General features: G+C 37.8%; 1 protein-coding gene across 1 annotated transcript in view; it reads left to right on the top strand.

Annotated features, from left to right (window-relative positions):
- LOC127161406 (junctional adhesion molecule-like) overlaps positions 1-19,271 on the top strand; it is a 44,302-nt gene extending 25,031 nt beyond the window's left edge. The window contains exons 5-8 of the mRNA XM_051104174.1: positions 10,874-10,969; positions 17,525-17,623; positions 17,748-17,782; positions 19,116-19,271. Coding sequence (XP_050960131.1) covers positions 10,874-10,969; positions 17,525-17,623; positions 17,748-17,782; positions 19,116-19,271 — 386 coding nt within the window. The remainder of the gene's footprint in view (positions 1-10,873; positions 10,970-17,524; positions 17,624-17,747; positions 17,783-19,115) is intronic.

Raw genomic sequence — 19,271 nt, forward strand, 5'->3', positions numbered from 1 at the left:
CAGGGGTTTTCAACTCTGACTCGTGAGATCCAGTGTGAATTGGCTTATAGGTGCTTTGGGAAAAAAAAACAGTAAAAATATTTTTTTTAATGCTTAAGAGCAATTAACCTTCATATCTGAAATATGACACATTCCCTATTCTTGCAGTATTCGTGTTCATGTTCCTGAGTAATGTCTGCATGCAGTAAATTCTGAGGAGAACAAATAATATGCTAGTAGACAGCAATCCATATTAGAAGTCTGGTGTGGAAGGTGGATCTGAAACTGACTTCTGTCCAGGTTGACACAGCATCTCTTCTTTATCTGTCTTCACAAACTGCCCTGAAATACAATTTTAACATCAACAATGATTGTTATAAATATAAAATGAGTCTCTCTCTTACATTCACAGTGCTCAGTACTTTTTGTTGTTGTTGTTGTTGTTATTATTATTATCTGTGTCTTGTTTTCTCGTTATGTTGGGCCCCTCTGTAGGTTGCTGTATACCAAGTGTCCTCAATGAGTTAAACAAGATGTCCTTGTAGGACATACAAGATTAAAAAGGATATTTAATTGATATATACAAAAAATATATATATATTAAAAATGTAATAAATGGTAATGTATGTTTGAGGTTTTACTTTCTAGTCAGATGGTTCATAGCACATTGGAGATGCTCTTCATCAAGAGGTCTGCTCCAACTCTACTGCAGTACTGCCATCAACATGAAGAATCTAATGTTAGAAACATAAACAATTTGTCACAGAGCCAACACTATGTAATATACAAGGTCAGCATGATTAGAAATAAACAAACTGGAATATGTGAAATAGGTGAAATGCAGAAAATAATCCTCATACAGTATCACATTACAGTTTGTTTTGAAGTCAAATCCTTCTTACATAATACATAACTTACTGACGCTCCTGAAATCACAGTACAATTTATATCAATATTTTTTAGCTTGATCAAAACGTGTTTAAAAAGATTTGAGTTAATTTTCACCTCCATGTAAGTGACGTCACCAATTAACAGTACAGCCCATACATTAAGGTTAAATAGTTTACTTCCGTTCATCCACTGACAAACTGCCAGCAATATTTACAAAACTATATAAAAAAAACTGTCATCTACACATAATATGTGATTAAAAGCGAAAAGTTTATGAAATAAGAGCTAAACTCTACAGTTAGCCTAATGGTTGAGATGCTAACGGACTTTCTCCGAAGACACTAAATCATTTCTGTAAAGTAAATATTCAACAGAAACGTGTCTATTACATGTAAGACAGTGTTAGGAACCGTTGTATGTATTATTTTTGTCTTATGATTTACTTACCGTAAAACAGTGTGACAGACGGAGACTCGCCGCTTGTCAGTTAAGCTGCTTCCCCGTTTCCATGGTAACTCTCTCTCCGCTCCAGTTTAAATGCAACTCGAACGTTCAAAGCGCGTGCCCGTTTAAAATGTAGCGTTTACATAAATACACACATGAACTACAGCGTACAGATGTCAGAATGACAGATAAAATGTCCTGAAACTTGATGACGTATTGTGTAGGTGGATAGTGTAGGCCTAATGTAGGTAATCAAACTGTAAGTGGAATGAGAATATAAAATCATATTAGCAGAGAATGTAAACATTTTTGAATTCAGTTTATAACAGGTTATAATATAATATGATATAATATAATATAATATAATAATATAATATAATATAATATAATATAATATAATAATAGCTTTAGAAATTTTATTTATTTACTTATTTAGCTACCTAACGAAAAACATACCAGAAATTGTAAACATAGTGTAGAATAAGTAGGCTATCTATAGAAAAACACATTAAAAACAAACATCACCTAGATAGATGACACTTGAACAAGAACAAAGGATGTGATGTTCAGAACATTGTGACTACATGGTGGCATTTTACCCCACAGACTAGGATTGAAACAAAATAGTGTCATTTTGAAAATATAACTAGATTTTCCTTACATATAATTAGTGAAATTCCTGAAACATTTCTCTCAGGTACATTACCTAAGTAAGCTTCATGGTGAGTTCTTCTACATCACTTTTGTCAACATAGTCCATAGCAATAAATAAATAAATCAAAATCAATCAATCAATCAATAAAAATGATCTTGACTTTATATAGTGGTTATTTTGGGAAAAACTGTAGTTTAAGAATTTCCACAAATTCTTAAACTCAAAGGAGAGCTCTTTGCTTATCCTGTTCCCCTCTCTCCACCACAAATTGTCCAGTCTATAGCGTTGTCAATAAAAATCATTAAAAAAAAAAACAATTAAAAAATGCAAAATTATGAATTGATAGGATTCAAAATCTTGAAGGTTTGGTCACACTTTATTTTAAGGTACAATTATCTCTATTAACAAACCACTAACCACAAATCTTGCCTCAATACACTCATAATTTACTGCTTATTAATAGTAAGGTAGTTGTTAAATTTCGGTATTGGGTAGGATTAGGCATGTAGAATATGACTGTGCTGAATATGTGCTTTATAAGTACTAATAAACAGCCAATATGTTAATAATAGGCATGCTAATTAATAGTTAAGCTAGTTAATAGTAAGACTTAGTCCCTATACTAAAGTGTTACCGAAAGCTTTGTATTATAAGTTATGAACTCTGAATTTTGTTTAGACAACAGTACTACTGACCTTTCTTTTTAATGTGCAATTTTATTCTATTTTTTCTAGGCACAGTTTTGAATCTTCATGTTTCACTCATCATTTGTCCAAGCATTATTATGTGTTCAAGTTTTGTTCTTTGGGCTTTTACTGAAGGTAATGTTACAGCCTGCTCCAGTGTTAATCTTTATCTTTTGTCTTTATCTATTCTTTGTTTGTTGTTCTTGCACTTTATTTCAGTTGTTGTTGTCTTTTCCCAGGATTTCAGAATGAGGCCTTCATTTGTAGTGCTCTTTACATTCTAAGGCCTCTTACATTGTTGCGTGCTGCTCCATATCTTGATGATCTTCCAGGTATATTTTAACAGATTCTTAGTAAGCATCTAAACCAGGGGTTTTCAAATTTTAAGTTTATTTTAGTGCAAGTTCCTTTCAGCTCAGATTTACATCTTAGTCTGGGACTAGGCTTAAGCCTTGTCTGTGAAAGCGGGGGTGTATGTAACAAGCTTCTGATCGGATTTCATCTTTTGACATGCGCACAATGCATAAATACAGTTACCTGGTGTTTTAAAAAGCACACTTGATATTTATCAGCTTCAGGTCCTAATTAGATGATGACCAACACATGAACTGTTGTGCTGTTCTGCTTACTTTAGAAAGCAGTAAAAAAGCAGTAACACTCAAAGCCAGTCGTCTGATAATGAGAGTCGTAAACAACGATTGGCGGGACGTTGTGCTGTTCCACTTCACAGATGCTGAGTAAAAGCAGAATTTTAGAATGACCGAAACTCATTTATGACACATTATTCACCTTATTGAGCTGTCTAGGTGACATTATTCACCTAGACAGCTCATTCTGCACATCACACATCATTACTTTCCAGTTTCGGTTTTCAGTCTGATCAAGTGTTTGCATGTCCTCTCGCTCTGATTACAAAAAGGAATAGTCCACCCCTTACAATCTGATAATTTCAGTTGGATGTGGCCAATTCAATGTTTACATGTGACTTTTTTATTCTGATTGCGGTTCTAGTCCTATCAGATTATCAAGATCCATGTAAACAAATCTACTGTTTCTGATTAATGGGGATTAAAAAAAGGAGTGGGCATATTTTTACCATTAAAAGCTGGTTGTTTACACACAATGTGAACCATATACAAGTGAATTTTGCACAATAGGTCCCCTTTAGCGGTCACTGATGTACATATAAAATATGTTTAGTTTGAAATCCACTGATTTAAACATTGTTTAGTTTTTTTTACTTATGCTTAAGATTTTATCATTGCCTTTCATATTCACAGGCATTAGAAAATGGGTGAAAGATACAAGTGTTGATCTTGAATATGCTGCTTTTGCTATCATCTTTTACACAGGTATGCAGTGTTTGTTAATTATTGCAGCCTCAAATAATCATTCTACCTCCATTATTTTATTCTTAAAGGGATAGTTCATCCAAAATTGGAATTGGAATGAGGTTTATCTTAGCACAGCACCTACCAGCTGGCCTCCAATGAAATGAATTTATGGGTCAATATCACCATAGAGTGCCTTTCAACCCTCACAATACTCAAAAATGCCCACCCTGTCTTGGACATATATATATTACTATTAAATATGATTTGGCAATCTTGCTTCCTTGTATTCCCTGGCAATATTGAAATGCAAATAATATTTTCTGAAAGGGACTGTATAATGTCCCTTTCCTAAACAGGGATATTCATTTGCTTTCAAATTATATGTATATAATTTTTATGTATATAAATACAAAAAATATTTTATGTAAACCAAGTGTTTTTTTTTCTTATTTGGAGAAAACTGTGATATTTGGATTCAGTTTTTAGTTTTTAGTAAAATAATATGCTGAGATTGTGGACCCATAAAGTAGAACACACAAACCATGACAAAATATGACAATGAAACATTTATTTAACTTAAAAGAAAAACAAACAAATAAATAAATAAATAAATAAAGAGTTCAGATGCAAAACTAAAGCCATCTCAGTCAAAAATGAGATAATGATACTGAGTAAATGCTCCTGACACATATTACACATTCATCAATTACTTTTACTTCAAACTCGCTAAATTTCAGCCTCAGGCCAGTCAGAAGTACCAGTACTTACATAGAAAACTATACAAAGCCAGAAAGAAACTCTCATTTTAAGGAAATACGACAGGATATACGACATGGACAAACTCTTCTTTTTTGTTGAATAAAAATATTATTTTTATTACCAAATGGTCAGTACACTCAAATTGAGTAATCTCTCATTTAACAAAATATTAATAGGAGAACATTTTTTTTTTTTAATGATTTGACTATATTCTACTTTCATTCAAATTTAATGAGCAGTGCATAGGACAAAGCAAAATAACACTCATCCTCCTACACCAAACTAGAAAATATATCTAAAGAGCCAGGTAATGCTTTGGTTTTGAACATACAAACTTAGCCTAATATAACACCCTTTCATATTCATTTTTATGTAATTTTATTTATTTTTGTTATCATGGCAAATAAGTTATGTATGTACACCTACACCAAAAGGTACCTTACAGTATTATTGACCCTTATGTATTTGTTAATTTTTTGTGATTACTAATTTTGTCAGCTTTGGAATTTCATACATCCACATTCCACACCCATCTCTTAAGCCAGGCTCACACTACAGATTTTTTAAAATCTTAACCGATTATGAAATCTAGTTGCAGCTCACACATAAGGAGAATCTTTGCAGATTATCTTCCCTGAAATATTAAACATGCACTAAAACAGTTTCCTCCGTCAGGAATTTGCCCCTTTTCATTAAAAAAAAAATCTAAATTTAAGATACATAATATAAAAATCACCAAAAAATAATAATTTAAAAACAAAAAATAGATTAAAAATGGATCAAAACCAGCTTTCTGGACCAAAACAAAAATGAATTATGATTTTGCCCTTTGGGTCAAAATGACCCCTCACTGTCAGGAGGGATGGATGAGGGTTCCTAAACATCAAACATGTTTAATCGGGGTGGCCCCGTTTTGTGTGCGAGCAGATCGGGAGATGCAAGATTCGATCTGTAAACATCTCACATTACCAGATAATCTGTGCTGAAAATCAGGACCAATCAAGGTGCTCGACAAGATTTTTGCTCCGATTCTCAAGAGGGGAAAATCAGGGCAAAATCAGGTTAAAAATCCTGTAGTGTGAGCCAGGCTTAACATTTCATTTGGCCAAACCACAAGTCAAAGTGAATTATCCCTTTAAGATGCAGTTAAGGCTTTGATTTTAACATGTTGATGATTTCACTTTCATAGCTCTCTTCATACGTATTTGGCAAACAAGTTTGAATTACACGGAAGAGGACAGAATCACCATAGCAATGATCTTTGGGTTATTAAGTCTCATGTGTTTATGCATCTTTGTTAAAGGTACGAAATTCTGTGTGAATTCTCTATTTTGTGTCATGGTGATTACAATATAATTTCATACAATATTTTGTGTCATTTGTTCTAAATTGCTCAATTGTTAAAAATTATGCCAAACAAAATGACAAATGCAGCAGAAACATCTTAAGTGAGAATGAGATGTTCAAAGCTCCAAGGCTTCTGTACTTCTGGGATTTTTACAGGTTCAACTCTGCCTTTGATGCAACCTCAATATCAATAACACATCTGGGTACTTTCATGTGTCCTCTGTACTTTTGTTCTTGAGCATTGGAATTGAACTTCGACAGTTGATGATGATGTAGTATGAGAGCACAAGGAAGCAAGATTGCATAAGAATGCTGAGAAATGACCCTAATGAGGTTTTTCTTTGCACAAAGAGCGCTTTCACTCAAGACCACCACCCTTCTGGTGTTGGTGTCTGTTAGGCGAGTAGGAGATCTGCAGGCACTCTTGGTGAAAGAATCCTGCCTTGAGTTTGGGTCTAATAATCTCATTAAATATTATATGCTATAGAATTGGCTTATGCCTCCATGGACCTTTAGTGCTCTGCAGTAGTGAAGGCCCATTGTACCATCAGCTGGTCAGCTGGTCTTCTACATTCTTAAGGTTTTACAGTTTGGATGTACCCGCACTTCAGGGACAGGTTCTCTCAGCTTAAGCATTTTAATGGCCTCTTTAAGTTGTCACAACTTTACCCAATTGTTTTGGTGTTGTTGCCCAACACCTAGCTATGAGAGCAACTTTGTGTTTTGCCCTAAAGCAGTTCTTCCTAGCTGGGCCTTTGTCAGCCTATCTTGGACCCTCATTGCAGATTACTGTGCCTGAATGCAGTTATTTCTCATCGTGCTTAAGTCTTTTCTATGGCAAAATGGCATTCAGCTGTGGCTTAAGTAGGCATAAAGCCCTGCCCATTTTGGCAGGCACAAATGCCATTTATTCACGTAGGTGCACAAATGTGATTCAGTCAGGCTTTAATATTTCAAAGTCAGTCCCTCAAAGTGCCAAGGATAAATGCAATACTCATTCCTGTAATCTCAGGGAACCAAGGCTGCATTATTACATTTTATATTTTCTGGTGTTTTTGTTTTATTTTTAATTTAGTTTTGTTTTTCTTAAGAATTGCAATAATATTTATGAATAAAACATTTTTTTTTCGTTCACTTTGTTTTATAGGATTGGCTCTCATCAGAGGAAAATGGATGTCTGAAAGTAACCAGTCATGTCTTAAAATTATAACTACAGTTAATACATTCTATTACGCTATACCTTCATTTCAGTTCATGTTTTTGTTTTACACTTACGGAGCAACAGGAAAATGTAAGTTACTTTTTATGAAGCCATAACATATTAGTAAATGTAACAAATTAAACAGAGAATTTGATGTCTAACATTTAATTTTACTCTAATAATTAGTGTTACTGTTTGGTGGACCCTTAATAGTTGTGACAGCATTTAGTTGGAGTCATCTATGTGAGACAAATTATAAGTGTAAGTATGTTATTCATAAGTTGTAAATGTTTAACTCATCATTCTTAGATTTTCCCCACCAGTGTGTATACCCACACAACCTGTAGCTGGCAGGTTTGTAAAACATTTACAACTAATGAGTAGTTTACACTTTAGATTAGGGGATGCAGAAAGATTTGTAAATGATTTATTCATGTTGTGATCTTCAGTGGAGGGTAAACATTTCAATTATTTATAATTGATTAATGATATATTAACTAGTAACCTATTAACCATTAACTAAGGATCTGTTTGATTATTTCAATATATGCTATTTTTTTTAAAGATAACTTATGACAGATTTGTAAATTGTTAGCATATTACTTAATAATTTGTGAACATACAGTGATGTTTTGTAAATTATTAGTTCATCATTATCTAATCACTTGTAAAAGATTTATAACTTAACCTATGAAGCATAGCTAAAAATATTAACATATCACTTATTAATCGTTTATAAATGCATAATCATGTTTTGTAAATGGTTAGTTAATTATTTAGTTGGTTAGTTAATTTACAAGTAACTAATTACTTGTAAATTACTTGTAAATGAATTAACAAAACATACACAAATTGTTAGCATATCACTTAGTAATCTTTTATAAATGTTCTGTAAATGATTATTTCATCATTAAGTAATTGCTTATAAATGACTTACAACGGAACGTTATTGTAAAGTGTTACCCAATTCTTTCTTTGCTTGTTTATTAGTCTATTAAATATGTATTGTGAGTTATCATTAATCTGCAGTAAAAGTAAAAAGTGGACTGGATTTTTAGCAAAATTCAATAAATGAACACTGTATGTCATTTGCTGACATAGACATAAGAGATGTCTGCTCTAATTGACAACCAGCTTTTTACTTGAACATCAACATCAACAAAATTCATCCAAATTCAATCCAAACAAAATTTTGAAACCCTTTTATATTATTAATATATAAGAATGAAATGTTTCTTGCACTTTTATCTGTTTAGGTAACCCCCTCACCTGGAGGACATTATGGTTACTTTTCATGTTTGTGACCAGTTTGACTGTAGTCTATTATTATTATTCAACCCTAAAAAATGAAAAAGGTATTGTTATAATCACATTGACAAAATATATTTGAGCTTTTAAGTATACTTGCAAAATATTGATTGTGCTTCTAATATTGCATATCTTTATATTTTATTCATGTGTAAATTTCATTACTTACCACTTAATCTCTTTTTGCACAGATTATGTGGAATGGCTGTGCATGGGTGGATTTGTCCATTTATTATGGGTGATGACATTCTTCTCATCCATATTTAATTATTTGGGTACAGAATTCAAATAATTTACTTTTGCTTATTTTATTTTTGATGCTTATCAGAATTAATTTTTCACTTTATTGCCATTACAAATATTTAACACAGTTAACACAGTATCCGTTTTATTTCTGGCACCTTTTGGCTGCGCTATAGTATATGATCATATCATTAATTCAAGTGCTAATAATCCATTGCAGTGCGATAAGATGCTAAATAAATAAATGCTATCAGTGATAAAGGGCTTAATTCTCAGGGCGTGTCCTTTCATATTCTTGTTTCTCAGTACCACTGCTCCGTATATGCAGTGTATGCATTTTGTACCAACTCTGTTGCTTCATCTTTAACACACTGTATTTTGAGTTGAGCAGTTTAATCAAACATGCATGCATCACATGCTAGAACAAACCTGGAGCATAGGATGAATTAGATGAATACCTGCTAGTAACAAGCAGAATCACTGAAGGAAAGAGACACAATAACAGAAAAAAAGAGGCATAATCATGTAGTGACCTGATTCATTAAGTGTATACTTTTGTGACATAATGATGCTTTGACTGTCTGCTGCATGCTTGCAGGCTTGGCAAAATGCGCAGTCGAAGCAGCTACATAGGGCGTGTATGCAAGCACCCTTCTGTAACTAATAAATGTGTTTATCATGCATTAGGGGTACAAAACTTTGACAATTTTAAAGGAGAAGTCCACTTCCAGAACAAATATTTACAGATAATGTACTCACCCCCTTGTCATCCAAGATGTTCATGTCTTTCTTTCTACAGTTGTAAAGGAAAAATATTTTTGAGGGAAAACATTTCAGCATTTTTCTCCATACAGTGAACTTCCAAAATGCAGTTTATATGTGACTTTAAATGATCCCAAATGCAGTTGTAAACGATCCCAGCCAAGGAAGAAGAGTCTAGCAAAACAATCAGTTATTTTCATAAAAAAAATACAAAATACTTTTTAATCTCAATCGCTCATCTTGTCTTACTCTGTCTGAACTTTTTTTTTTTCTGGGTACACACATAGGATGTGTTGAAAAACTCCCATCTGATGTTCTTCCTTAACTTCAAAATCATCCTGTATCACCGTTTTACTTTTTTTGTTAAGGGTGTTTGATCTTCTTTGCATATTGACTTTGCTTACTCACTTTGTAGGATGATTTTTAAATGATTTTTGAAGTTGAGGGAGAAAATTCAATTTGAGCTTTTCGACATACCCTAACTGTCTTAAGCCAGAATACACAGAGTTCAGGCAAAGTAAGACAAGATGAGTGTTTGAAATTAAAAAATATTTAAATTGTATTTTTTTAAATGAAAATAACCAATCATTTCACTAGATAAGACTCTTCTTCCTTGGCTGGGATTGTTTACAACCGCATTTGGGATCGTTTGAAGCCGGATTTAAACTGCATTTTGGAAGTTCAAATTTAGGGCACCATAGCAGTCCATTGTATGGAGATAATTCCTGAAATATTTTCCTCAAAAAACATAATTGCTTTATGACTGAAGAAAGACAAACATGAACATCTTGGATGACAAGGGGCTGAGTAGATTATCTGTAAATTTTTGTTCCGGAAGTGGACTTCTCCTTTAAGACCGGGGACAGCCATGTGCATGTATTTTATATTGCATCTACAATACTATTAAGTTACCAAGACCAGAGGTGTGGGTATTTGGACAGGTCCTGTCTTTGGTAAACTGCAGTTTCAAGAAAAATAAAAATAAATAAATAAATAAATAAACACAGCCATGGTGTTGACTGATTTCCACATAGCTTGTTTTAAAGCATATTAAAAACACCAAACAGACATATAAACACATTAAAAACTTGATTTTCACCATAGGGTGTATTTAATATGGATGTTAAAATAGGATCTGATTTTGTGTGTTTTCTGAAACAGGCATACATCATTAGTATTAGCATTTAGTGCTTTAATAGTTTCATACTACTGATGTAAACATACTTGTTTGTGTTCAACTGAAATGCTTCTATTTATGTTACAGATTATACCTGTAAAACATCAGTGTACCTGTTTGGATCAGTTAGCATTGTTTTAGTGACCTCCATTGTAATGGTGACAGAACTCATCCTGAAAAGAAGTAAGTAAACATCAACTAGTTTATTGAGATTTATTCTGCATAGTTTTGTTATTGTAAACAAACTCTTTTGGAGTAGCTGGCTACAAGTAACAACAGGTTTTAACTAGGGATGTCCCGATCAGGTTTTTTTGCCCTCGAGTCCGAGTCAGAGTCATTCGATTTTGAGTATCTGCTGATACCGAAACCCGATCCGATACTTCAACAATACATAAAGAAAGAATAAAGAAGAGGGAAGAAACAGATCCAGGATGTTCATTATTTTTTATTTAATTCAGCTTATTTTAACATTCAACAAATCTGTTAACAAACAGAGCACTTCTGTGAGGTGGCTTGAACAATCAAGTTCACATATCGCGTCTTTTGCACGCTCAAGTTCGTTATTTGAAATGTAGACGTGCGGCAGGCTGTGCGACGCACTCTGTTTTTTCAGGCACGTCTGCACTGCATCGAGTTGAAAACATCTCAACTTTTCAGAATGCTGCAAGCGCACTGCGGGTCATGTGACAAGATTCAACCAATTAGCTCCATCCTTTCACGTAACAACATTGAAAGCTCAGCCAAGATGGAGAAACAGCTGATCATAGCTGTACATTTTTTAATAAATTTAGTAGCAGAGCTACAGCAAACTATTTTTAGTGCTGGAAATCCGTTTGTCCTTTGATGAAACTTCTGCCTCTTAATTGAGAGTGCGAGTCATGGTTGCTTAGCAACGGCAGACGCCACGGGAGCGCAAGCTACAGAGTGCTTTGGAAAGGAGGAGAAATCGGCGCGCCTCGCGTTTTCCACTCTGTGCCACCGCATAACTATAGGTGTGTTAAAAAAATATATACATATATATTCGAGTCCTGATGGAGAGCTAACATCCGATTCTGATCGAGTCGTAAACCACGTGATCGGGCCCGATTTCCGGATTTCTCGTGATCGGATCTGGACATCCCTAGTTTTAACTGTCATTTTAAAAGTTGTCATTACAAAAATTGAAGCCAGGAAATGATCACAAGCCATGTGCATGAACAAAACAAGACATGAACATGCAGCTAATGAGAATAGTCATAAGATGCATGTTCACACAAAACATGACAACATGAAAGCACGCAGCCAACGAAAAACACAAGCTGCATGCAATAACACAAGACAAGAAGAAAGCACATGGCTGAACAGGAACCACATGCTACACAAAACACAACACCACAGTAGACAGAAGAGCGCACAGCTGAGCGAACCTGAAACTGCACGGTCACAAAACAAAACAAAACAGAACATGGAGCATGAGTGTCCGAACCCTGACATAAAACTGAAGCTTGAACAAGATGAGTTTCGTGATCTAAACACCACCCCTTAAGAAAATTAACCATGGTTTTACTATAGTAAAAATGTAGTTAACCATGACTGTAGTAACTGTGGTTTTCTGGTGTTAAAAATGTATTGGTTTAAAAAAAAAATATGGTTCTGATACCATGGTTTTACTACAGTTATACTGTAGCAATACTATAGTAAAACTGTAGTAAACCGTGACTATAGTAACCGTGGTTTTTTTGGTGCATACCATACCTGTGCTTTGGCAGTAAGTGACACATGACCTGCAATGACTTCTGTGCCACTGTAAACCACTCAGCAAACTAATCCACAGCAGGGCCAGACAGTCTCTTTGAGTACACAGAGTACCCAATAGGTTATAGCAGAGGACCCCAACCACCGGGTCGCGACCCACTACCAGGCCGTGGAAGAATTTCTACCGGGTCGCGAGAACTTTCTGGGGAAACTGTCTAAAAATTAGCACTGCCCCATTTCCCCGGTCCATGAGTATATTTTAAAACTGCAACCAGTCGGTGGAGTAAAAAAGGTTGGAGACCCCAGGGTTACAGAATATATTTTCTTTCATTTTTTTTTTCTCAAACATAGTTTCTTTATGAGAAAGACATGAATATCTTGGATAACATGAGTACATTATCTGTAAATATTTGTTCTGGAAGTGAACTTCTCCTTTAATAAAACTACTGTTATGGTTGCTTGGAGATGAGGAGCCAGAGTGAAACTCGAGGAACCAGAAACAACTCAAACAATGTATTTAATAACCTTAAGTAGCAATACAAGGAACTCACAACTGAACATAATGTTAAGACGACACAAAGAGACTGAGGGACAAACGACTTATAAAGGGAGAGACTAATGACAATCACAGGTGTCGACAAAAATAAGGGAGAAACCAAAGTCAACAGAACAACAGGGGGAGACAATGGGAGAGACCAAAAAAAACAGTCCAAAAACCAGAAACACAAGAAGACATGTAACATTACACCCCCCTACCGGTAGGAGCGTCTCACGCCATAACAATACTACCGGGGAGGGAGGGTGGGCGCCCTGGAGGCTGATACGGGACAGGAACGTGGTAGTCAGGGAAAGCCTCCAGGGCGGATCAGGGAGCCATGGCAGATCGGGGAGTTCAGGAGACCATTTCCATATAAACAGTTCTTGAGGCCATGGCGGGGCAGGGAGTTCAGGAGGCCATGGCCGGACAGACAGTTCATGAGGCCATGGCGGATCAGGGAGTTCAGGAGACCATTTCCATATAAACAGTTCGTGAGGCCATGGCGGGTCAGGGAGTTCACGAGGCCATGGCTGGACAGACAATTAAAGAGGACTTGGCGGGTCCGCCTCCATGGCCTTCTCCTCAGCATTCGACCCGGCCCCTACGGCTGCGGGCCCTGTAGGGCGCTCTGGAAGGCTCGGCGGAACCTGCGGAGGTTCAGGAAGGCTGGGTGGAACCAGCGGAGGCTCAGGAAGGCTGGGCGGAACCAGCAGAGGCTCTGAAAGGCTGGGCGGAACCAGCGGAGGCTCTGGAAGGCTGGGCAGATCAGGGGAGAGAATTGGAACCGTGAACTCCACTGGGATTGCCATGTCCATAATGTTTATTATTGTAATCTTGGCTGGAGATTCAGGCTTGGTGGCCATCTTGGCCGGGGACTCAGGAATGGCAGCCATCTTGGCCTGAGACTCAGGAAATCGCAGCCATCCTGGCCGGGGACTCAGGAACGGCGGCCATCTTGGCCGGGGACTCAGAAACAGTGGCCTTCTTGGCCGGGAACTAAGGAACGCCAGCTCTGACTTGGCCTGACTCAGGAAATACAGCTGCAACTTGACTTGACTCGGAACCTTGACTTGATTCAGGAAACTCATCTGCAACTTGACTTGATTCAGGAAACGCAGCTGCAACTTGACTTGACCTGGAACCTTGACTTGATTCAGGAAACACCGCTGCAACTTAACTTGATTCGGAACGTTGACTTGATTCAGGAAACTCATCTGCAACTTGACTTGATTCGGAAAACGCAGCTGCAACCTGACTTGACCCGGAACCTTGACTTGATTCAGGAAACACAGCTGCAACTTGACTTGATTCGGAATGTTGACTTGATTCAGGAAACTCATCTGCAACTTGACTTGATTCGGGAAACACAGCTGCAGCTTGACTTGAGTCGGAAAACGCAGCTGCAACTTGACTTGATTCGGGAAACACAGTTGCAACTTGACTTGACTCGGAACCTTGGTGACCTTGGGGGTGTAAATCTGTATCCTTGCTTGACTCAGGATGTGCAGCTGTGTCTTGTCTTGACCCAGGAAGAACCGCTGTGCCTTGACTTGACTCAGGAAGTGCTGCTGTGACTTGACTTAGCAGGAACAACATCTGTGACATGACTTGATCTTGCGGGAACAGCAGCTGTGATGTGACTTGACTTTACTGGAACAGCAGCTGTGACGTGACTTGACTGTGCAAGAACAGCAGTAGTGACGTGACTTGGCTTTGCAGAAACAGCAGCTGTGACGTGACTTGATTCTACTGGAACAGCAGCTGTGACGTGACTTGATTTAGCAGGACCAGCAGTTGTGACGTGACTTTACTGTGAAAGAACAGCAGTAGTGACGCGACTTGACTGTGCAGGAACAGCAGCTGGTAGGGCGGTCGTGATGGGTGCAGACTCAGGAGCAGTAGACATGACGTGAAAAGCCTGGGGCTTGGCTGACGCTATGTGCACCAACTGTGGCTTGGCTGAGGTGGCCTGAGCAGGCTGTGGCTTGGCCGGCTTGACATGAGCAGGCTGTGGCTTGGCTGACGTGGTGTGAGCAGACTGTGGCTTGGCTGATGTGGCGTGAGCGGGCACTGACTTGGCTGACGTGGCGTGAGCGGGCGCTGACTTGGCTGACATGACGTTAACGGGCAGTGGCTTGGCTGATGTGGTGTAAGCTAATTCTGGAGCAGCAGACTTGATGTGGACTGGTTCTAGCATGGCGGCCATCCTGGGTGCAGGCTCTGGCGTGGCGGCCATCTTTGCGACAGGCTCTGGCGTGGCGGCCATCTTGCGTGCTGACTCTGGCGTGGCAGCCATCTTGCGTGCTGACGCTGGCGTGGCAGCCATCTTGCGTGCTGACGCTGGCGTGGCAGCCATCTTGAGTGCCGACTCTGACTTGGTGGCATCCATCTTGGGTGCTGACTCTGATTTGGCGGCAGCCATCTTGGGTGCTGACTCTGACTTGGCTGAGCGTTGGGCTGCGGTCGGTAGACGAGAACGCAGGGATGAGACCGGCCGCATCTGGCTGAGGACAGCGGCGATACAGCTCAATGAAATCCGCCACATACCGTTCCAACTCTCGACTGCCCTGCCGCAAATTCCACAGCCGTTCCTCAGCCGTCATTGTTTTGGTGTCGTCTTCTGTTATGGTTGCTTGGAGATGAGGAGCCAGAGTGAAACTTGAGGAACCAGAAATAACTCAAACAATGTATTTAATAACCTTAAGTAGCAATACAAGGAACTCACAACTAAACATAACGTTAAGACGACACAAAGAGACTGAGGGACAAACGACTTATAAAGGGAGAGACTAATGACAATCACAGGTGTTGACAATAACAAGGGAGAAACCAAAGTCAACAGAACAACAGGGGGAGACAATGGGAGAGACCAAAACAGAACAGTCCAAAAACCAGAAACACAAGAAGACATGTAACAACTACAGCCATAGTGTAATTGATAAATAATACAAGTTTGTAATACAATTACAAACTATATACTATATAATATTTGAATAAAGGGGCACAACAATACACTTCTGCTTAGGGCCAGCATTTGGCCAGCAGTGGTCTTCAAATCAAAGTGCAATGTATTCACATGAGTAGCTCACAACTGGTGTCTCAGTGTAGCTGTATTTACAGTAAATACTACAAGCTCCAGCATTGCATGTGATGAATTTAACCTGCATTTTGACCATGTATCAGATCTAAGTTGCATACATTTTGTCCTTGCATTATTGTTACATTTGTAGATTTTGTAGAGATCTACAACCCCTCTTCCAGAAAAATTGGGACACCTTGTAAAATACAATAAAATCAAGAATATTTGATTGGTTAATTCTTGTTTAGCTTTATTTAACTGATGAAAGTACAAAGAAAATATTTCCATTTGCATCCATTGCATCCTGTGTCGTACCAACAGGATTCCCAGTGTCCCCAGAGGGACTGGCTAGAGACGTGGGGGGAGGCGCTGCTTTCCTAGCTGCAATCTCTGTGCCACTGGTGGTAGGGGGTGACATGGATGGGAATAAGGAGGCAGCTCACTCTCAATTGATGAGCCTGATAGCCTGGAGGAAGAAGAAAAGGCTCTGTTTCTGAAATTGTTTGACAGAAAAAAATGAATCAGAAAGAAAACAAAAACAAAGTTCCTAAAAATAAAAACTCCAACAGGCCCTTCCTCTGGGGAGTGGCACTGTCCCCGACATCTCCTGAGAAAGAACAGCTCCCCTCGTCTCTAGTTTGACCATGTCAGGGCTGTCAACGTTTCTCATCTCGACTAGGTTGAGCAAGAGATGGCGCTCTTGGACCACAAAGGTGGACATTGCCTGCCCAAGGACCGCTCCATGACTTTCGTCAGTCAGTTGCTGTATGCACATATAGCGTGCATTTGCTATAGTGCCTGGGGTTGGTGGACCTGCAGGATCACAATAATATGCAGGGCAGAGGCATCTTGCCCCACAGCACTGTGAGCTTTGGCAGAGAGGGCCACTGACAGCTAACAGGCTTTGGATACTCTGGAGGAGCTCCAAATGATATACTGGGACCACCTTGAGATGGGCCAGCCGGATCATCCTGGAGCTGCACAGGACAGTTGCTGTGTGAAGAGTGAGAAGTCTGTGGGGGCTCAATGAAATCCGCCACATACCGTTCCAACTCTCGACCGCCCTGAGATGCGATGGCAGCGCTGCCATGGTCATGTGCTTACAACAGATGCATGAGTCATCCGCACAATGTTGCCTTATATACATGTATGTGCGGGGAGTGGCTCTGCATGCAAGATCCACTAGCCAGTTTTCTTTAGCGTTTTTCTTAAACGCAGAAGTGATTGAGGTTCCCAAGTTAGACCCCTAATATTGTCATGACATAACTTGTAGTGAACAACAGATAGGAAATTATGGTTATTTAACAAACATTCGAGGTAAAATGACAGTAGAGTGATTTGAATAGTTTCCCATTGTAGTAATTTTTACTTGATGCTTAATTCTCAGTAAATGGAAGACGTTCAGTGTGGGATCTGAGAATCATTGTTTTTCCCTCTGAGACCATCTTTGTCTTATTTGGGATGGCTGCACAAATTGTGAAATACTGTAAGTAGGATTTTTTTTTCCCATAATTTATTGTCACTGGTAACAAATTAATATGTACCTTTGTGTCAGGTTGAGAAAGATTTTCTAAACTGTTTTTTTCTTTATGTGTGCTGTTTGGACACAGATAAAACTGCAACAAGGTCAGAGCCTACCATTCAGGTTAGTTAGTTTATTTATTTATTTATTTATTAAGGAGTCATTATTTATTCATACAAATGTTTTTCACATACACTCAAAAAATAGCTTAAGTTAACTTAAATTAAGGAAAACTTTTATGTGCAATTAGTTCAATGTTAAGTTGTTTCAACAAAGCATTTGTGTAACTGATCTTGTTTTATGGACCTGAACTAACTGGATGGTTCTTTATCTGCCGGTAACTCAAAACACATATTTAATATTGCTTTACACAGACTTCAATTCAGTTATGTTCACTGAACAAGCACATTTTGAATATTTAGCAAAACACATGAGAATGTTGACAATTTTACGTAATATTTAGCAAAAACACATGTTAGCATGTTCATGACCATTTAATTCATAGTATTAATATATACCATAAGGAATAAGCAAAGAAGACTAATTTCAGAACTGTCATTAGCAGTTATTCCTCTTTGAGTTACTCATGAGAGTCATGAGAGCTACTCTTCTGCACAATGGTAACCTAAAAACGTTTTTTAATCTCCAAAGCTCTTTTGAATCTCCAAATTTTTTATAATTAATTTTTTTTTGTAATTAAAAATACTTAAAATTACATTCCCTCTCAATGCAAAGCACCATGCAAAGCATGCTGGGAATTACACATCCACTGTTCAGTTAGTTGTGTCAACAAAAATTATTCATGTCTTCAGCGTCATTCCAATAGTTCAAACAGTGCATGGTGCTAGAGAATGCTGTTGGTTCAATTTCCATTGAAAAGTCTAGAACGGGGTCACCAAACTTGTTCCTGGAGGGCCAGGGTCCTGCAGTGTTTACCTCCAACTTTCCTCAACACACCTGCCTGGAAGTTTTAAGTATACCTAGTAAGACCTTGATTAGCTAGTTCAGGTGTGTTTGATTAGGGTTGGAGCTAAACTCTGCAGGGACACCGACCCTCTAGGACCGGGTCTGGTGACCCCTGGTTTAGAACAACAAGAGTACAAGTAAATCAGTAATGTATTATTTAGTAAGCAACCCCACACCAAACAAAAGTCTGGATTTACTTTATTTTTGGTCTGGATAGTGCTTTAAAAAGTATTCCTGCAGTAAATATGACAACAGTGGTTATCATGACCATTGTCACCATGATGTCAATTCCAAACAAACTCGAAACCGTTAAAAGTAGGTACAGATATATAAAACAAACAACTTGAGTAATACTAAATAAATTAACAAATTAACAATATCATTTACTATACTTATAAGTTTGTGGCAGTGCTACAGTGTACATAAGGCTTTAATGCAAAGAAATAACTGTTACAATTGAATCATTAAATGCATGTCTTAATCTTTACAGAACACAGCAGAAGCTCATGAAACAGAGGCACTTTCTGGAGTGGATTCTCTTGATTTATGTGAATCTGTGACTCTTTCCAAATCTACATTAAAAGAATCACAGCATCATATGGAGACTTCTTTTGGGCCTGGCCTGGAGTCCAACAACGTTGTTTAA

The sequence above is a fragment of the Labeo rohita genome, unplaced genomic scaffold (genome assembly GCF_022985175.1).
Source record: "Labeo rohita strain BAU-BD-2019 unplaced genomic scaffold, IGBB_LRoh.1.0 scaffold_64, whole genome shotgun sequence".
In the NCBI taxonomy this organism is placed as follows: Eukaryota; Metazoa; Chordata; class Actinopteri; order Cypriniformes; family Cyprinidae; genus Labeo; species Labeo rohita.